The sequence below is a fragment of the Brachyistius frenatus genome, unplaced genomic scaffold, assembly GCF_029030835.1.
Source record: "Brachyistius frenatus isolate BFR_SWC_R1_liver_20210118 unplaced genomic scaffold, ASM2903083v1 Contig_39, whole genome shotgun sequence".
In the NCBI taxonomy this organism is placed as follows: Eukaryota; Metazoa; Chordata; class Actinopteri; family Embiotocidae; genus Brachyistius; species Brachyistius frenatus.
Window position 1 is genome coordinate 2352762 of NW_027210638.1, and position 18233 is coordinate 2370994.

The following is an 18233-nucleotide window of genomic DNA, read 5'->3' on the forward strand; positions in this document are numbered from 1 at the left end:
ATTAAACCCCCCCTCCTCAGGTGTTATCTCCATCCTACTGTTGGTATGTTCAGGGTTTCCTACTTCATGCCGATAGTGAAGCATTTTTGCATAGAGACTTTTAAATGTTCTCAGGTTTTCCTCCAAAAAAAGAATCATTTTTGGAATTCGCTTATACAAAAGTCTCCCCTCACTTTGTAGTTTCACTGTCTTTTTTTTAACACTTTTCTGCTGACGTTCAACTGCTGAAATTACCATGGGGGACTTGAGTTCCTGCTTGTCAGGTGTATTGGTCATTTTGCTTTCATCATCGCTCGGTTCCTCAAACATCCTCAGACAAGGCGATTCCCTCTGAGAAACTTTGGAATTTCTTCGAGACATAGTGACTTATCTTGCGTTAAAGTGAGTTACAGGTTGTTTAAACAATTGTTTAAATAATGCAATTTCTGTAACCGGATTAGTAGTGTTTTAAATAAATTTCGTATCAGATTTTCTGACAATTATTTCAAAGTAGTACCTTAATATGTTCACTGAAGTTTCCTGTAGATTTGAAAAACGCTTCCAGTAGCAGTTAGTTGCTTCTCAGGCTATGTACAAAACACAATCGAGACCAGGCTCCCATTGTGACGTCAGAACAACGCCCAAGAGAATGTGACGCCGTAGCCACGCCCCTTCCCGCCGTAACCATGACAACAGTTGATCGCTCGAGAAGCGGCTGCGATGCCTTCAAAGGACCGGTAGGAGGAGGCTGTGTCCTGTCTTCCGCGATCCCCACTTTTCTCCACACTGGCCGAATTGCACCGCACAGCAGCATCTTGGAGCCGGCCGCTGCCTCATCCATGCATTGGAGTCCCCGGCTCCAACGCACCCGCTCCGGCTCCGGCTCCAGCCATGTCGGCCAGGAATGCAGCGGCTGGCGGCGGTGACAGAGTGAGAGGCGAACTGGCAGGTAATCAAACAATCGGGGCAGCTATTACCGGTTTGAATATGTTGATCCAAGGTCTGTGCAACGAGATTTACCCGAAAGAGAGAAACGCGACGGTGTCGTGTTTATTTATTTATTATTATTTTTTTTCGCGCTGGTTGACCGAAACTTTGTGTTATTCCAAAACTAGGTCAGTAGACCAGTGGAGCAAGCTCTCCCTCCGACGCTTCGCCATTTACGTAACCACGACGGTGTTTGTCACACAGACGACGTATTGAACTGAATATTACAGTGTTTTTAATTCCACATTTTAGTCTCGATAACATTATTTACATGTCAACGGTGTGTTTTACGGCCTGCGTAGGGAACCCAAACGACGCAAATGTTAGCTTAGCAGTGGCAGCAAGGCCTGTAAACCAGGGCTCCACTAAGATCGGTCTATTAGAAAGGAGGCTTACAGCCCACAACCGCTTTTTCCTGTGGATATGGTTGTTGTTTTTTTGACACTTTGATAGTTCATGTTTCCCGTTAAAAGTGGTGTCAAACAAACATTAGCCGCTGTTTAGGCCTTCCTCCGGTCGCTCGTCCCACCGGTGGGATCCGTCAGTCTCATGTTTTAAGCGAGGTCGAAGCAGCCGCTACTGGACGTCCTCTGTACCTTGAGTGAACACATCATTTTGAGCTGAAACCACTTAAGAAGACAAACTTCCACGTAAATAAACGCAAGAGTTCAACTAAGTCGTGATGGTGTAATTTGTTGTTAAAAAAAAAAAAAAATCACGACATATTCGTGTAATCTCGGCTCAGACACCCAAGTGTGTCACCTTTTTTTAAATACACACATTTGAAGACTATTTATATACTTTAAACACAGCGACCGCAGAGCTCAAACTGAACAGATGCGTAGGTTTATACGTTTAAACGAAAAGCCTATGTTCTGAGACAATAAACAGCTGCAAACAAAATAAGATAAGATCAATAATACAATATCTGTCATCACTTGTGTAGCCTGTGTGATACATAAAATGTACCCGAGAGAACTACATGTACTGCAATAAACTGTATGCACAAATGTAAAGTAGTACAAGGCCTTTTTCAGGCAAGGGGGAGCCTTGTGAATGTTCTCGGGTTATATAATTTAAGTCAACATCAATCTCTATATGAGGCTGTACTAGCTACTATCAGGGTATTACACCAGAATCTCTCAGCTGTTGCAGGTGAAATTGCACAAAGATGATATCTCTGGGTCTGCTGCATCAGTAGCCGAGTGATCACGGTGCACGCCACACAACGTCCTCTGTTCGATTCCAGCTTGGGGTCTGTGTTGCACGCCATACATGTCTCGCAACCCACGTTTTCTGTCTGCTTTTCACTGTTAACTGTCCATTACAGGCAAAAACTGCAATTGTTCATAATGAGTTTGATAATGTCATAGGAGTGCAACCCTAAATCGGTGAAGTAGGGCAGTTCAGTATGAAGAGTTGATTACGTTTTTTTTTTTCTTTTTCTTTTTCTGACTGGCAATTAGAAAATCTGGTGTGGGCTCTCCTTTGCCTCGGGATTGCAGAGGGTGTTTCATCCAGTGCACTTTAGGGTGGTGCGAGGTGGAGGTTACACCCTCCGTCGCTCTCCCTGTGGGTTCCATGCAGGTCTACCCAGGCGCACGAGTCTGCTGCATCCTGGCCCTCATGTAACCCCATCTGCAGACCTCCCCTGGTGAAGGCCGCAGCCGCTGGGGACTGGCACGGTCCAAACACCCCCTAGTCTGGGCCTTGGTCCCGACCTGACAACTAATGTGTAGTCACATTTCAACTTCAACAAACGCAGTCGCATAAAAGAAGCGACCAATTCACTTCCGTGTGTTTTCAAATGTATAATGAGGGACAGTAGAGATAAATGCATAAAAATAATGTGTCCCACTTGCTTTTTTTACGATAAACATTAGCTCCATCTTAGTTTGTAATAAACAATGGAAAAGTCACAACAGAACTGACTACTTTTGCCTCGCAAGTTCTCATAATGTTCTGGTTACGGAAAGCTCCAAGTTACATGTCATTTAGTGGAAAAACAGCTTTTGCATTATATAATTTATTACTGTTGTGATCAAAGATTGCATGACAATGTTTTAGTATTACCTGCATTGTGACTATGAATTCATAAGTATTGATAAATTTTATTTTATAAAGCAAAAATTAAAGATATTCTTTCGCTGAAGTTTATCAAATATCAATTTTTCAGTTTTTTTCTTGTTTTGTATGATGGAAAACGTATGGTATACTAAACTGGTGTTTTTATTGTTGGTCGAATAATTCAACAAATAATCCCATTGATGGTAAAATGTCTACTGAACTGAATATTCTAGTGCTTTTTCAGGCCGTTTCTTTACATAACAAGATTTTCTCTGCTTATCAATACATAAACTTGTAATAAATCATCATGCAGTTAGCTATATGTTACAATGTTGTCAATGTTTGATGGCCGCTTGAGCGTTATATAATTATGCTGTTGAGTCTGTAACAATTGAAGAATGTGGACTTGCTGTGCAGATCCCAGGTGGAGGTGTTTGGTTTGTGAGCTTAACTGTATGAATGCGAGGTACAGTGGGACAAAGTAGTTCATGGCCTAGTTTGAAAACACAGTTGGCCCTTTTCTCCCCAGTCCTCGCACATCTGCACTCATTGTTGTTGTGCACATAATATTGATGCATACATGTAAACACCCCACTGTGAAAATTCCACGAGTGCTGTTGCAAAATTGTTGTAAATATAACGTACAGATTCAAAATTAATCAGAAACTGGTAATTTAAGTGCAGCAGATGCTTATTCAGGTGTTGAATGAATGACCAACTTATGGACGTGTAAGCTTGAGAGAGTAATTGTGGCAGTTGGTTGAGGGATGTGTTTGTGGTGTGATGTCCAGTCATATACTTGCCTTCTCTGTATAACCCTGTAATCCAACAGAATTTAACTGGGAAAGTGGGATTAAAAGTCAAGTCTGTGCTGATCTGGTCATGGCTATTTGGGTCACGAAGTCTGTGGAACATAGTTAAAAATAAGTGTCATGGATATCAGCCACATTTGGGTCTGTTTGTGTTGTTCTTTTGGGTTTCTCTGCCACACACACACACTCCAATACTTCTGAGGCCATGGCTAAATCACTGTCGTGCCATCTCATATCCCAGAATAGATAAATGACTGTAGAGTGATAGAGAGGAAGGCTGCAGTATTTTGCTGATAGGGTTTAAAGGTCTGTTAACACATTAATGCATCCATTGAAGTACAGATATCTGTGGTAAGGAGCTGTTTTCAGGCACTGACAGCACGTATGTTTCTGTGAAGGCTGAGTAACACTGGTGGATTGTTTTAGCTGTAGTAAAACGTAAACTGGATTTATGCTCTGTCTGAACCGCATGGTCACATGGCATCGGAAACTTCAGCACTACACCTCTCTGATTTATGAGATGACAGCAGGCGATTTCTCAGATTACCTCTTCTTCAGTAAAATCACCTGCTCTAGTCTTTACCTGAGGGGATACTTGTCTCAAATGCATTTGTGAAAAGAAGTCTGTAATGGATTACCTGATGAAGAAATGAGACCACGATCGCTCTGATGAGCAATTAATAAATGTCATCAGTGAATAATAAATATGTTGATTAGAGTGTTTTGTTAGGATTTCCCCTGCGTACTTTTGTCTGCTCACACTAACGCAACATCCTCACTTATACATTCGAGTTTTAAAGTGCATATCTCTTGTTCATTTTCTGTAAGGCAATTACACGACTGCTGTTTTCGAACTTGTAAAATGTAGTAGACTGAAAACACTGCTGACCCAGTTTTAGTTTGAAACTGGGTTTGCAGTTAATTCTGGATGGGCAGAAACGCAGAATTTTGAAAACGTTGACGCAGACAAGCACCATTGGGATTTATACTTTAAGACCAGTCCTTCCCTGATTCATTTCATTAACTCTACCATTAAAAGATTTGTAGTAACAATGCTCTTATACCTATGTCGAAGAGAATGAAGTTCGAGCTGTTACACTGGAACAACCGGTTATATCTGTGGTATTGCTCTAGAGCTGATTTTGTGCATGGTGAGATGATGCCGATTCAATACTTTTCCTTTTCAGGGAGGAAGGATTGTTACAAATTTACCCAGTGATGGAAAGAGTACTGGAAAGTTTTACTGCAGTAAAAGTACTGTTATTTGAAAGAAATGGTACTTAAATAAGACTGCGTGAAAATGTAATCAGAACTATTAAAATATAGGACACTAGCGAAGTCAACAATATATTCCTTTTCTGTTGGCAGGAACTTGGGAGCCCGAGCACACCTCTGATTATCAGTTAAAAATATCTACAACTACCTCAATGTAGCACAGTCCAGACTTTATGTTACAATATTAATCTATATGAATCAAATCCACATGACATTGACAAAAGCCAATCCTGCAAAAGCAGCTTAGTACGGCCCTACTAAACAATCATGCATGCAGTCAACACTGTGTGTCTGCACATGTAACTTCTGTAACAAAATATTAAATTGTCTTTTGTTTGAAATGGATATGTAAGGGAGCTGTATGATCAATAATGGAGGGTGTTGTTGCTGATTATTGGACAGCTCTGTCATTTCAGATTTTCCTAGCCTGAACAGATGGAGCGCTCTCTTGCCTGCTTATTTAACTTCCTGCTGTTAGTTCGACTGATGTTGAGTCTTTATTTAAAAAAGCAGTGAGACAAATGCTACCCACGAGAAACTCGTCATCAGGGCTGTCTGTGAGCTCCTAATACGACCACTGTGATAGTTTCGGGTGGACCCTGCTGTTGATTTTTTTTCTATCACTTCTGTGTGAAGGCGCCATCTGATTTATAGTCCTCATAGTGTGTGGGATGTATAATTGTACTTGCAAATAATATCAGGTTCTCACAAGTGATGATAACACTGCTGAGTTGTGTGCGTTTCAGATGATGTGCTGGTTGAGGAAAAACAAAGCAGTTCGATGTCTCTGCCCAGCCTGATGACCCCATCCTCAGCTGCAGGGATGTCCTTGAGCATGGAGATGCCCCGGAAGCGCAAGGGCAGCATGGACAACCAGTGAGTATGAGAGTGATGTTTTTATTTTGGCTCAGGAAAATCTAAATGTAGTGACCTAAATTAATACCAGTTGTTGTCTTTTTAGGGATTCAAAATCTGCTTCAATCCTTGATGCAGACATGGAAGATGACCAAAACAGGTACCCTTTGTTAAACAACAATTGTTTATTTTTGTCAGCAAATTGCATTAAAAGACCAAAACCAAAAAATAATTGATCATATTAATAGTTTTGGATAACAATGAAACTCTGACAGAGAGGAATAATCTAAATCAGTCTCTATACGCCAGTATTTTGTTGCTCACTTTTAAACCATCTCAAATGTGTTTGTCTTCTTACCAGGTCAGATGGAGAGGACCAACATGTCAAGATTAAATGTTTCAGGTAAATTCTATATAAAACTTCCCCATGTTCTTGTAATATTTTACAGAAATGTTGTAAAGTTAAAGCAGGAAACTCAGTTAATTTATGTCTCCACAGGGAACCGCACAGCCAAATTGAGAAGAGGAGACGGGACAAAATGAACAATCTCATCGACAAGCTATCAGCCATGATCCCGACCTGTAACCCCATGTCTCGTAAACTGGACAAACTCACTGTGCTCCGAATGGCAGTGCAGCACCTCAAATCCCTCAAAGGTACCAAATCAATGACTGAATCAGTGAACAAAAAAAAAAGATCTGTCCTGACTTTGTTGTCTCTGACTCATTCGGTTACTTAAAGGGTGGTTACAGTTACAATTTAGCCTTTATTTAAAACATAAATAAATAAAAAAATAAAAAAATTTGTAGCTCTGATCAACAAGCCAACATGTTACAGATGATTACAATATGAGGGGTAGTCAATAAGTTCAGAGACAGTTTCTTTTGTGTGCAAACAGAGAAAAGCCCTGTGACATGCATGGAGCCTATGCCTATGTGAAATCTCTTGATCAATGCCAGCACACTTTTGTGGCCATTAGGCTGGGCGCATCTGCGAGTTCACCAGCAGCTTTTTGTCCAACTCAGGAAATGGGCAACAGAGACCCTTGAAATGCTTCAGAAATTCTGCGACAATGAAGCGATAAGCCGGGGCAAATAGTTTGAGTGGCATTCGCGTTTTAAGAGGGGCAAAACACGAAGAGCCCAACAGGGTCAGGTCTCTTTCACATTCGTTGGGTTGCGCACCACAAACAAATGTGCACGTATCAGTGGTCACAAAAATGTGTTTAACTGAAGTGCTGATGTTGAAAAAACGGCACACCTCCTAATACATAAATAAATAAAATTGTATATATATATATATATGTGTGTGTGTGTGTGTGTGTGTGTGTGTTTTCAACAATGACATTGGGATTGGACCTCGGTATTTGTCAATAGGCCTTATGATTAAAGCTCTTAAAAAAAAAAGAAAAAAAGATCCAATTTGTGATTAACACAAATCATTAAACCATAGTAGTTAATATTGTGGTAACATGTGTTGTCTTGTATTTTCAGGTTCAGCAAGTTCCTTCTCTGAAGCCAATTACAAACCATCATTCCTTCCGGATGAGGAGCTTAAACACCTTGTCCTCAAGGTAAATATAAATTTGACAAAGACAGCAGTCAGTTATCTGCTGAATAATCTTGATACAAAGCATAACCTGTCAATTATTTGAAGGTGTCTTGAACTTTTCATTTAAAACCTGCACAACATGCTATTTATGCCAGCGAGACTATCATGCAACAAATACCAAAATTTCTGTGGAAATGTTTCAGTTTGTGTTTTTCTGCCATTGGTATGTATCTTACCATCAAAACTCAGACCACGCATTGAATTTAGTTTTTAGTCAGGGTGGTAAAATAAATCATGATTATAATGTTTCTACTTAAAAAAATATAAATAAAAACTATATGAATACTCAGTGGCCTCTTGCTTTTGTTTTGACCATTTCATCACATTGGCTCTTTCTTTGCTGTACAGGCTGCAGATGGGTTCCTGTTTGTTGTGGGCTGTGATCGAGGAAAAATTATTTTCGTCTCAGAGTCCGTCACGAAGATATTAAATTATAGTCGGGTAAGAGTTTTATAATTGTCGCTGTATCTCGGCATCTCTTGTTCATATTAACACCACCGGACACACCAGATGGACTTGAAGTGACATGTTTGGCATCCTGTGTACATTTTTCATCATAGTACACTTAAGAAATACAAAATTGATGACTGTTGCGTTATGTCTTTTGAATAGCACACCAGTGCATCCCTGGTAATTCATGTTAACTACTAATGATGTGCTCCTAATGATGCACTCAAAATCTGCACAGATTGTTAAGGTTTCTCCAAAAACTGTACTGTCCTTTTGAATCCGAATCCCCACACAGTGTCTGGTGTGCTGCGGGGCCAGCAGTCCACAATCAGTGTACATGGTTAAATTGTTTGTCAGCAGGAATTGCTTTAGATGCAGAATGGTTTTGACATGTTTTTTTTTTTTTATCAGCATAGGAGCTTTTTTTAGGCTAGTTTGATAAGCTATTTGTTTACCCCCAGGCGGAGCTGATTGGACAGAGCCTGTTTGATTATATACACCCCAAAGACATGGGAAAAGTGAAGGAGCAGCTGTCGGCTTCTGAATTATACCCTCGTGAACGGCTAATAGATGCTAAAAGTAAGGCAATTATTTTTGTCTCCGTGTGTCTTTATTTGCTTTTAAGAGTACATTTAAGCCTCCTGTCATGTCCACAGCCGGTCTGCAGGTCCAGGCTGACCTCCCAATTGGTGCAGCACGATTGTGTTCCGGCGCACGTCGTTCTTTCTTCTGTCGCATGAAGTACAACAAAGTTTCTGTGAAATTGGAAGAGAAGGAATCCCAAGCCAACACCTCCAAAAAGAAAGGTCGGGACAACATACAGTAAATTACATAGCAGGTCATTTTAGATCGGTCTAGAAATGTTCAGGGTTGAATTTATTTGGTTTGTTTTCAAAAGACGTTTTGATGTATTTCATTTGTTTTAGTTTGTGTATCTCATATTGGACGCATGTGATTTGTGTCTGCATTTGCTGACAGAGTCGCAGAAGTACTGCACAGTCCACTGTACGGGCTACATGCGCAGCTGGCCTACGAGTCAAATGGGAGCAGAAGGAGAAGGAGAAGCAGACAAGCAGGATAGCTCCCACTTCAGCTGCCTGGTGGCGATGGGACGCGTCCACTCCCACTCATCTCCCCAGGTTAATGGAGAAGTCCGAGTTAAGCCCACAGAGTTCATCACACGCTACGCCATGGATGGAAAATTCACCTTTGTTGATCAAAGGTAGAATTGAATTTTAATAAGAGGGTGGTGGAGGGTTGGTTTTTCTTCAATACAAATGTGGCAATTTATTGTGGCGATTCAGTTTTGAAAATTAATCAGGGTTTAGATTGGTTTGCTTTGAGGTCCATGTCATTCAGTTAACAAGTTAAATGTCACTACTCCTCATTCAATTTATTGGGATATTTCAAACATCCAATGACATCTTTCTATTTTTATGAATTGCCCATTTTAAAACAAAGAATGACAGTAAAATTATTTTCCTTGGCATGCTTTCAGCATGATGTCAGTTAACATCACAGTGGATGTAATTAGGAATTTGTAAGCAGGATTAGAACACTAATAAACAGAACACAATTTTACTGAATTATTTCAATGATATTTTCCTTTTGTTTCACAGAGCGACAACCATTCTTGGTTATCTTCCCCAAGAGTTGCTCGGGACATCATGCTATGAATACTTCCATCAAGATGACTTACCGCATTTAGCTGATAGACATCGAAAAGGTTAAGTATATTTTCATTGGCCACGTATCGTCTATGTTAACTCTGATTGGATGACCTGGAAGCATTTTTCAGTGTCTACCAAGATTATATGTGCCTGCAGGGCAATTACACTTTATTGAAGTTCAGATAAATCATTTATTGCACGAAGTGACTACATTCATATCTACTGGCCCTCTGCTTGCACTGGCTCTAAGCTCTTTATGAGTTTACTATGTTCTCTAACTTATCTTCTTACTGTTTCTCTTCCACAGTACTCCGGAGTAAAGAGAAAATAGAGACAAACTGCTACAAGTTCAAAACAAAATATGGCTCCTTTGTCACACTGCAAAGTCAGTGGTTTAGTTTTGTCAATCCATGGACCAAAGAAGTAGAATACATAGTGTCAACTAACACAGTCATATCGTGAGTATATGCTTCAATCATTTTGTACATTACCTAAATCTCTGTGTATATGTGTGTTAATCAGAACTTCATCTGTTTTCTCATCCCATGAAAAGGCATGATCACAGTCGAACAGGACGGTCAGAAAATAAGTCTGAACAGTCAAGTAATTCCAAGGCTTCTGAAGGTCAGCTGAAGTGAAAAAAAAGTGTATAAAAGATATTATATAATCTATATTTCTGATGTACTGTGATACCTAAAAATACAGATTGTGTATTATTAGTAAATAAAGACTGTTCTCTTTTCCTTTTGCTTCACCAGAAGATTGCAAGAAATCCCTTCCTGTTATGCCAGGCATTTCCACCACATCTGGAACTATGATATATGCTGGAAGCATAGGGACCCAGATTGCCAATGAGCTGCTGGATTTCAACAGGTGTGGCATCACAACAGCAGAGCTTGTCTATTTTACTTTTTGTAACAGAAAGGCATAATTGTAATGGACAACTACAATTACCTTTTTTAGATTTTCATTCTCTTTTACATAAAAGCAACAGTATTTTTACAGCTAAAATTGCTATGCTTATCAGTTGTTGAAGATGCCACTTGGTGTAGTTTTAAATTGATCTGTGTGGGTTTCTTTAGGATGAACTCATCACCGTCCAGTGGTAACGTCAGCCCGTTCAGTATACCACAGGATAAGTCTCCACAAACTCACAATCAAATCAGCAACAATGTAAGTCTTTCTTGTGTCTGTCCCCATCACTAATGTGGTGGCAAAGCCCGCAACCTAAACATGCTTTTTTTCCATATACAAAACTGAAAAATAATATGTAGTTGTACAATAGTCAAAAGGGTATAAATTTGCCTAACGACATCATCTTGGTAAACATTAGTGGAGGAAAATAAATAAGCAAAAACAACAAAAAAACTATGTGCAGCAATAGAAACTTCTCCACTCGTGTACACATGTTCACGCAGCCTGCAGATAATTATCAATACCTTGTACCTTCCTGGGATGGGGCTAGTTATATATTTTAAGCTATCATTCATCAATTCTCATGCCAGAATTTTTTGCAAATATAGAAGCAGAGAAATATGTTTAAAAGCTTTTATTTTACTCGTCAAAAATTGTTTTACTTTTTTTGGGTTTTTTTGTTACATTTCTGGCAAAGGTTTTTTTTTTTTTAGAGGGAGAAGAACTATAATGTTAACCCACCACAACTGTATGTGCTAAAGTTTTGGTGATTTTCCTCAAAGGATGAAAGGCATAATTTCATCCCCTTGATTCTTTTGATCCATTTCCTCATGGTTAGTAAACTCCTGCCATGGTTCTTTATCATTTGCTCCTCCTTTGGTCTCTAGGTGCCAAATGGAGAAACTTCAGACATGGAGATTCCAGGAAAGTCCAGCTCAGAGGATGAGCCCCAAGGAGCTGCATTCTCAGGAGCAGAAGCACTCATGGGTACGCTCTCTGATCCTGTTAACTTATACACTTGCTATTTTTACTCCTCCCGTATTGCAACTCCATCACCTTGCATTTTTTTTCTGTTACTCCATCTCATCTCAGGGGAGAATTCCCAGCTGGATTTGGACAGCGTGGTTGGACCAGGCCTTAGTAGTCTTAGCAACGATGAAGCTGCCATGGCAGTGATCATGAGCCTCCTGGAGACTGACACAAACTTGGGAGAGGCTGTGGACTTTGAAGAGATGCACTGGTCTTTATAGAATCTGCATTACAGTGTGATGTGCAGCACGCTGGGAAACACTTGGCCCGTCAGTTTGGTGATGGGAAGAAATGCTTTCTCCAAGAAGCAGCGTTTTGTTTTTTTAAAGACTTTAATTTATTAATTACCCTTTTCCACATAAGCTGTGTAGTGTTTGGGTGGTTGCTCAAACACGAGCGGGACTGACTACAATAAGGGACACCTGCTTTCCCTCTTCAGAAAGAGGATGTGCCTCTAAAGCCTTACAGTGGTCTGCGTGCCCTGAAACGCTGTTCCTCACTGCTTTCTTCAAATCTACCGTCAGCCTCACAAGGCTGAAGAACCCATGAACACAAATGACAGTGATATGATGTATATCATGTTGGCTCGGGATTCCTGCTTATTATCCTCTCCTCCACCTACATTTGAACAAAGGTTGAGAGTGGCGATGCAAAAATTGCACTGACTTGATTTCATGTTTTTTAAAAGGTTGAAATTTCACTAGGTACTGTGTATGTTGAATTACAATGCGAGGAAGACACCTTAACAACTTGGCCCATCTCTGCAACCCCTCAGGATTCAAACCGTAGGTATCCAGAATACCACGGAAGACCACACTTCCATAACCTCTACTCTCTTTGAGAAGCACCTAAGAATGTGGCACTCAGAGATATTCTCTTAACTTGTCAGTATCTGAACATTTTCCATGGAAACAGTCTAGTAACCTCCTATCTTATACACTGATTTAAAGATACTGTATATGCATGGAGTTGGTATGATTGCAAACTCCATGTCTTCAGACCATATGTGTCTTAAAGGGATAGTTTGCATAGGAAGCCCTGGATGTTATTAGTTCTAGCTTGACACATTTAACATTTCTCAGCAGAAAATATCCACCTTTGTAAATTTGTTGCAAAGCTGCCAGTTTTGGTGGTTGACCATTTATTAACTCCTATGGATTTATGAGCGCTATAGTTCGAGTTTGTGCAAAGCAGAGCAGCACTTTAGAGGTGCTGAAATTGAAGTTTTGGTAGCAATGGCTGAAGAGCAAACTCATTTCACATCTGGGACATTTAATCAGTCTGAGTCGGATGGTAGAAGTGATAATTCAGAGTTATCCAGTTTAAGGTTTTGCATACTTCCCTTCACATTGGCATGTGGCGTAAAGAGTGTGTACTTTTTTACCTGTGTATCTGTGTTCTTACTTATTGTCAGCTTTATCATCTTGCAGGTAAGCCATAGCTTTAGCTGTTTTTTTTTATGTACTGTTATGCACTGACAGTCTTTTAAAAGACATCTTCATGTTATTTGTGCTTGTTAGAGGCAGACAGTGTCGTCATGCATACATTTATTAAGGGATTGTGCTATGCAGAACTATCATTCCATAAATTCTAAACTTAAGGGTATGTTCATTTACTTTCTATGTAACAGTCACGTGCATGACTCCTGAAGGTATAAGAATCATTGCTGACTTGTGATATGACATTTGTTTGGAACTTGAATAAGTCTCTGAGCGGTATGGGTCTCGTTACCATTTACCTCATCTAGAGTTTTGTGTTGCCCATGCTATTGCACATTTTAACTTTTATTACTAAAAAAGAAAAACTTGATAGCCATCATGTGATGACGTGTTTGTTAGTGATCCACTGCTAAGAGCCCTGTGGCTGCGATGCTGGCCATGTGGGTGGATTTATATTATGGAAGTACCAAATTATATCAAAGTGTTGTCACACAGGTAAAATAAAATAAAAATAGAAAAGAAAAGAAAAAAAGGGTTGGCCGCTTAGGCCATACTGATGCCAGATTATATAAAAATTCTCTTTTTGGTTCAGTTTGATAAATAATATTCTATAGTTGTTGTTTTTTTTTTGTTTTTTTATAAATGTATGCACTTTGGTATATGTCCCGTTTCAAATTATCAGAAAAAATTTAATATTTTTTAACATGTAATGAATACAAAATCTATTTACTATAAATGAGTAAAGAAAATTAAGAGATGCACTACTGAAATCCAGCAAAATAATAATTTGGTGCATGGCACGTTGTTTTGGGAGTCGTTTCATACCACGGGGACTGATGTATATGTTACTTTTACCAGTTTCATTTGAAGTGTTTTACACGGAGTGCAATGGAAAACTGAATCGAGACATGTTATTGGATTATTTTTTTTTAATTCCAAGATAAGTACAACTTTTGGTCCAAAACATTCTGCGTGTCTGTATCTTACCCTCAGTGATAAGTATCTGAACCACTCACACCTAAACATATGGAACACTAGATTTTATGTCATGCCATTGTTTGTATTGGTATCTTGGGCCATGATTTATAGTAATTTCTTGAGGACTGTTAAGGATTTTTCAATAAGAACTCCTGTCTCAAGATTAGAAAAGGTTGTTGTGAATCATGAAGAATACTGTCTTTTCTCCCTAATGCTTGAAGGAGCCAGCTGATGGAGCAGCTGAACTCACGAGGACTCTCCTGCCTGTGTCCGAAGTGCCTTTGGACATTCCTGCTCGGGCACACAATGAACCTGTGTTGCTTTTGGGGGCCGCCTCCCACATGGCAGACTGAAAGGAGGGCTAAAATATATCATTGGATTAACCTGATGCAACATGGCATACTGTGCACATCATGAATGAAGTGGATGCTTGTTCATAGATAAAGCAGGAGCTTTACATGTTGGATTCAGTACTCACTACCTAAACAAACAAGCAGAGCTATGGAGTCGTGCCATAGACACAGGCTGGTCCTTTTTAAAGGCAAAAAGTCAAACTTGTATTTTTATTTTTATTTTTCTGTTCCTGTTGTTCTTTTACAATAATTGCACTGTTGTAGCTGTTATTTCCCCAGAAAGCCAAAATATTATTTTCACATTGACTTATTTTGTGGTGACTGAGTGATAAACCTTTTCAAGAGGTCACATATTTTGCTTCTGTCTCCATTTGAAATCAAATACATAGGATTTTTTTTTAAAGATAGGGAACATTATATTTTGATTTCATGACCATCTTTATGTCTATAGTTGCATGTTGCTTTGGTTTCATTTGTTAGTTTTGTTTTTTTATAATTTGTTTGCTTTATCGGACACAGGAAGTTCAGACAGACTGGTGTTTGTGCGTGCACTGACCGCCAACAGTCCCGGACGACGGACCTTAACTTTTGGGATTATATTTGGCAGTTAGGAGTTTGTTACTGCCTCTATTGTACCACACTGCCACTTTTTAACTTCATTCCTGTTTGATTTTTGGGCTCCAGCGGAAACGTTTTCTGTATTTGTCTTTTGCATTATTGCTGCTACGATCAACATGTCTGGGCCGTATCCCAGGTTGTCATGTTGTTAATAAATATTAGTTTACTGAACCCCCAACAGGAACTTTGGGAATATTTTGAAATATCTATATTTGGTTCAAACAGAAATACAGTAACAACACTGATTTCATAATGTTTAAGCACTGTTCAGTCTTCAGTCTTATATCTCCTGGTAAGGTAGATTAAGTAGCAGCCTGCCTTTTTAGTAATTACATTTTCCTTTTACTATACCCACACACAGCCTTCCTTTTTGTTCCCCCCTCTGAGGGGATTAGCTCAGAGTAATTTGTCAAATGTGATAAGGCAGTGGTTGGTGCAATTAAGAAAGCATGGCATAAGCTGGGATTTGTTGTGTATATAAAGTCTGCGGTGAAAGTGGAGCTGTATCTCCTCCTTTACAGAATGGGCCAAGCTGCTTCACCGCCTTGCAGGAAAGGAGAGTCTTATGTTACGGAGCTGTACGAGTGGTTTAGGTAAGGTTTTAAATTGCTTTTCGAACGTCCACAGAAAAGCAAGTGATTCCATGCTCTTAGTGTATTCAGGTATACTGCAGGCAGGTTAGTAAAGTAAATGAAAGAGGAGTACAGGGGGAGTGGGAACTTTCTAGGGTACCATTTGTGCTGTTTAAAGTCACAACATGCAGAGCTACTGTCTGCAGCTTAAAACTGCAGAATTGTGGCTTTACAACATTCAGAAAATGTCTGAGTTCAATCTTTATGGTATATAGAATTCAATTTCCAGATAAAATCTCTCCTTTGCCTGTTTTATTCTTTGATCTATTTAATCTGCTGTGTGAGCATTGGTATAAGCTATCATCTTTGAACCTACTTTATTCCCTTGTTGGTGGATTAGCTTCACACTAGTATTTCAAAATCATTTGACCTAATTATCTTGGCACTTGTGTCGCAGGGCGTAAACAAGCTTTCAAACACATGTAATCTCTGTGGGTTGTGGACAGGTTGACCTTGTTTCTCTTAATTCACACTTCCACACATCCTTTCCGGCTACAAATATGACCCTTTGATGCCTTTTTTGTTCGCTACAGCTGTAACCGATAATTCTTCTGTTTTTTAATACATCTTTTTTTGTGATAGGAAGTTTATTAATGAATGTCCAAGTGGGCTGATCACCCTTCATGAGTTTCAAAGGCATTTCTGTGATGGAACTGTTGGCATTGAGTCAGCCGAGTATGCAGAACAGATTTTCCGCACATTGGACAATAATGGGGTGAGCAAAGTACTTTGAGTGACTTTATTCAGGATGTGAGGCAATACTTTTCTTGCAGCACTAACAAGGCCATATTTAATGCAATTATTTTGTAATTATGCATCATAAAGTTGAAATAAAGTGTTTACCCGGGTACCTTTCTTCAGGACGGGGTAGTTGATTTCAGAGAGTATGTCATGGCCATCAGCATGCTTATTGAAGGTTCAGCTGTTGAGAAGCTGCGCTGGTCATTCAAGCTCTATGACAAAGACAGAGACGGAACCATTACAAAGGACGAAATGCTGGAAATCATGCAGGTGTGTGTGCTTTGCAGTGCAAAGCCAAGTCAGAACTATCTTGGAGATGTCCAGATGTTGCATCTTTCAACTGGTGTGTGTCCTTGTGTTTACAGGCTGTTTATAAAATGAATGTGGCTGCTGCTTTAACCAAACCCAACCCACTCACCGCTGAAGAATGTACCAACAGGATATTTGTGAGATTAGATAAAGACAATAACGGTAAGGAAGTGATTTCCCCTTTTCTACCTGAAATCATGGCATGTTGTTATTTCAACCTGGAATAAAATCTCATCACATTCATCCTCAAATCCACTTTAGAGTGTCTTTTTCCCCTCAGAGAAATTACCTTATAAAAGATATGCTGAAAAATATGGTAAATATACCATCAAAAGAGTCCCTCATCAAATAGCAGTTGGGTTTCTAATATTCCATAAAGAACAACTCAAGTGAAGTAATGAAAAAAAATACAAATCTTAACATAGAACCCATGACCTTTAAAAAGAGATTAAGAGATTTTTTTTTATTGTTTTATGCGCAGTAAAAACACGCATCACTATATCAACCCTTGCAGACATAAACTGAGGTAGCGGATCAGATGACATTAATTGATTCTGTCCTCTGCTCTTTGTCTCTAATTACTGCCTGTCCTTATCATGACTGCAGCCGTCATCAGTCTGGAGGAGTTCATAGAGGGATCGCTGGATGATGATTGGATCAGAGTGATGCTGGAATGTGACCCGAGCACCGTGAAGGTGGAGAGGCCGCTGAGGAGGGACGCCGCTTTGGGGACCCATGGTTAACCTGAACTGGGGTAGTATTGTATTCACTGTGTGGGGGGAAATTGACCAGTCCATGCTTGGACTGAAATGTCCAGCAATCCAATTATATCATATTCTGTTGGGTGACTTCAATGTAGACACTTTAGAGCATTAGGAAATTTAGATATTACTTTATGACGTGTTCACAACATGAAATATATTGTTTCCTGCCTCTTATGTTTATATTTTATTGATGTTTTCTTTGCTTCATCATTTGATGTAGTTTTGATCATTCCTGTTTGGTTTTTTCTTTCCGGGGCTTTCTACCATGATTTTGATCTGTAACATGTCGTCTGTTCACCTGTTCTGGCCCATGCAGTACCATTTATGCAAGTATTTACTTAAGAAGGATTCTAATGTATGTACAGTATTCGGATATTTCGATACTATTTCACCTGATACTTTTTCCCTTCATTTCAGATGGCAATGTTGTACTTTCTTTACTCCAATACATTTATCTGACAGCTATAGAGAATAATGAGTTTGCAGATTAGTTAAAACAATATGATGCAATGTTCTTAAATTAAACTACAAAATAGCGTTGAGATTTGTTAGAGCTATCGTAATAAACTACAACAATAAAAATACAATTTAAATGTTAATGCAGCACTAACAATAATCAAATAATGTGAATAACAAGTTGAAAAGGGTTATTCTTCATACTAGTTGTTACTTCTGAATCTTTTTGTTCATACTTCTAGTGTTACATTGAATAAAATTTTTAATTCAGGAATTTTCCTTGTATTGGAGT

The 18233-nt window shown here is 39.3% G+C and overlaps 2 protein-coding genes across 2 annotated transcripts; both read left to right on the plus strand.

Moving 5' to 3' along the window:
- Positions 1 to 704: 704 nt before the first annotated feature.
- bmal2 (basic helix-loop-helix ARNT like 2) lies at positions 705 to 14774 on the plus strand. The gene is made up of 17 exons (XM_069701958.1): positions 705 to 928; positions 5867 to 5996; positions 6082 to 6135; positions 6337 to 6378; positions 6475 to 6632; positions 7470 to 7549; positions 7936 to 8028; positions 8499 to 8616; positions 8694 to 8843; positions 9016 to 9259; positions 9657 to 9763; positions 10015 to 10165; positions 10261 to 10331; positions 10466 to 10580; positions 10790 to 10880; positions 11510 to 11609; positions 11715 to 14774. The coding sequence occupies exons 1-17, from the start codon at positions 871 to 873 to the stop codon at positions 11870 to 11872; spliced, it is 1920 nt and encodes a 639-aa protein (XP_069558059.1). The 5' UTR covers positions 705 to 870; the 3' UTR covers positions 11873 to 14774.
- A 90-nt stretch (positions 14775 to 14864) lies between these two features.
- LOC138622858 (guanylyl cyclase inhibitory protein) lies at positions 14865 to 18145 on the plus strand. Its single transcript, XM_069701959.1, has 5 exons — positions 14865 to 15632; positions 16254 to 16386; positions 16533 to 16682; positions 16778 to 16883; positions 17328 to 18145. Exons 1-5 carry the CDS (start codon positions 15562 to 15564, stop codon positions 17462 to 17464), a joined length of 597 nt encoding a protein of 198 aa, XP_069558060.1. The 5' UTR covers positions 14865 to 15561; the 3' UTR covers positions 17465 to 18145.
- Positions 18146 to 18233: the final 88 nt, after the last annotated feature.

Excerpts from the sequence above, each read along its gene's own strand:
- bmal2 (XM_069701958.1), top strand. The coding sequence starts at position 871 with ATGTCGGCCAGGAATGCAGCGGCTGGCGGCGGTGACAGAGTGAGAGGC. Across the intron at positions 8,844-9,015 it reads CAACACCTCCAAAAAGAAAG|AGTCGCAGAAGTACTGCACA; the intron begins GTCGGGACAACA and ends ATTTGCTGACAG. Across the intron at positions 10,581-10,789 it reads GAGCTGCTGGATTTCAACAG|GATGAACTCATCACCGTCCA; the intron begins GTGTGGCATCAC and ends GGGTTTCTTTAG.
- LOC138622858 (XM_069701959.1), top strand. The coding sequence starts at position 15,562 with ATGGGCCAAGCTGCTTCACCGCCTTGCAGGAAAGGAGAGTCTTATGTT. Across the intron at positions 15,633-16,253 it reads GAGCTGTACGAGTGGTTTAG|GAAGTTTATTAATGAATGTC; the intron begins GTAAGGTTTTAA and ends TTTTTGTGATAG. Across the intron at positions 16,884-17,327 it reads ATTAGATAAAGACAATAACG|CCGTCATCAGTCTGGAGGAG; the intron begins GTAAGGAAGTGA and ends TCATGACTGCAG.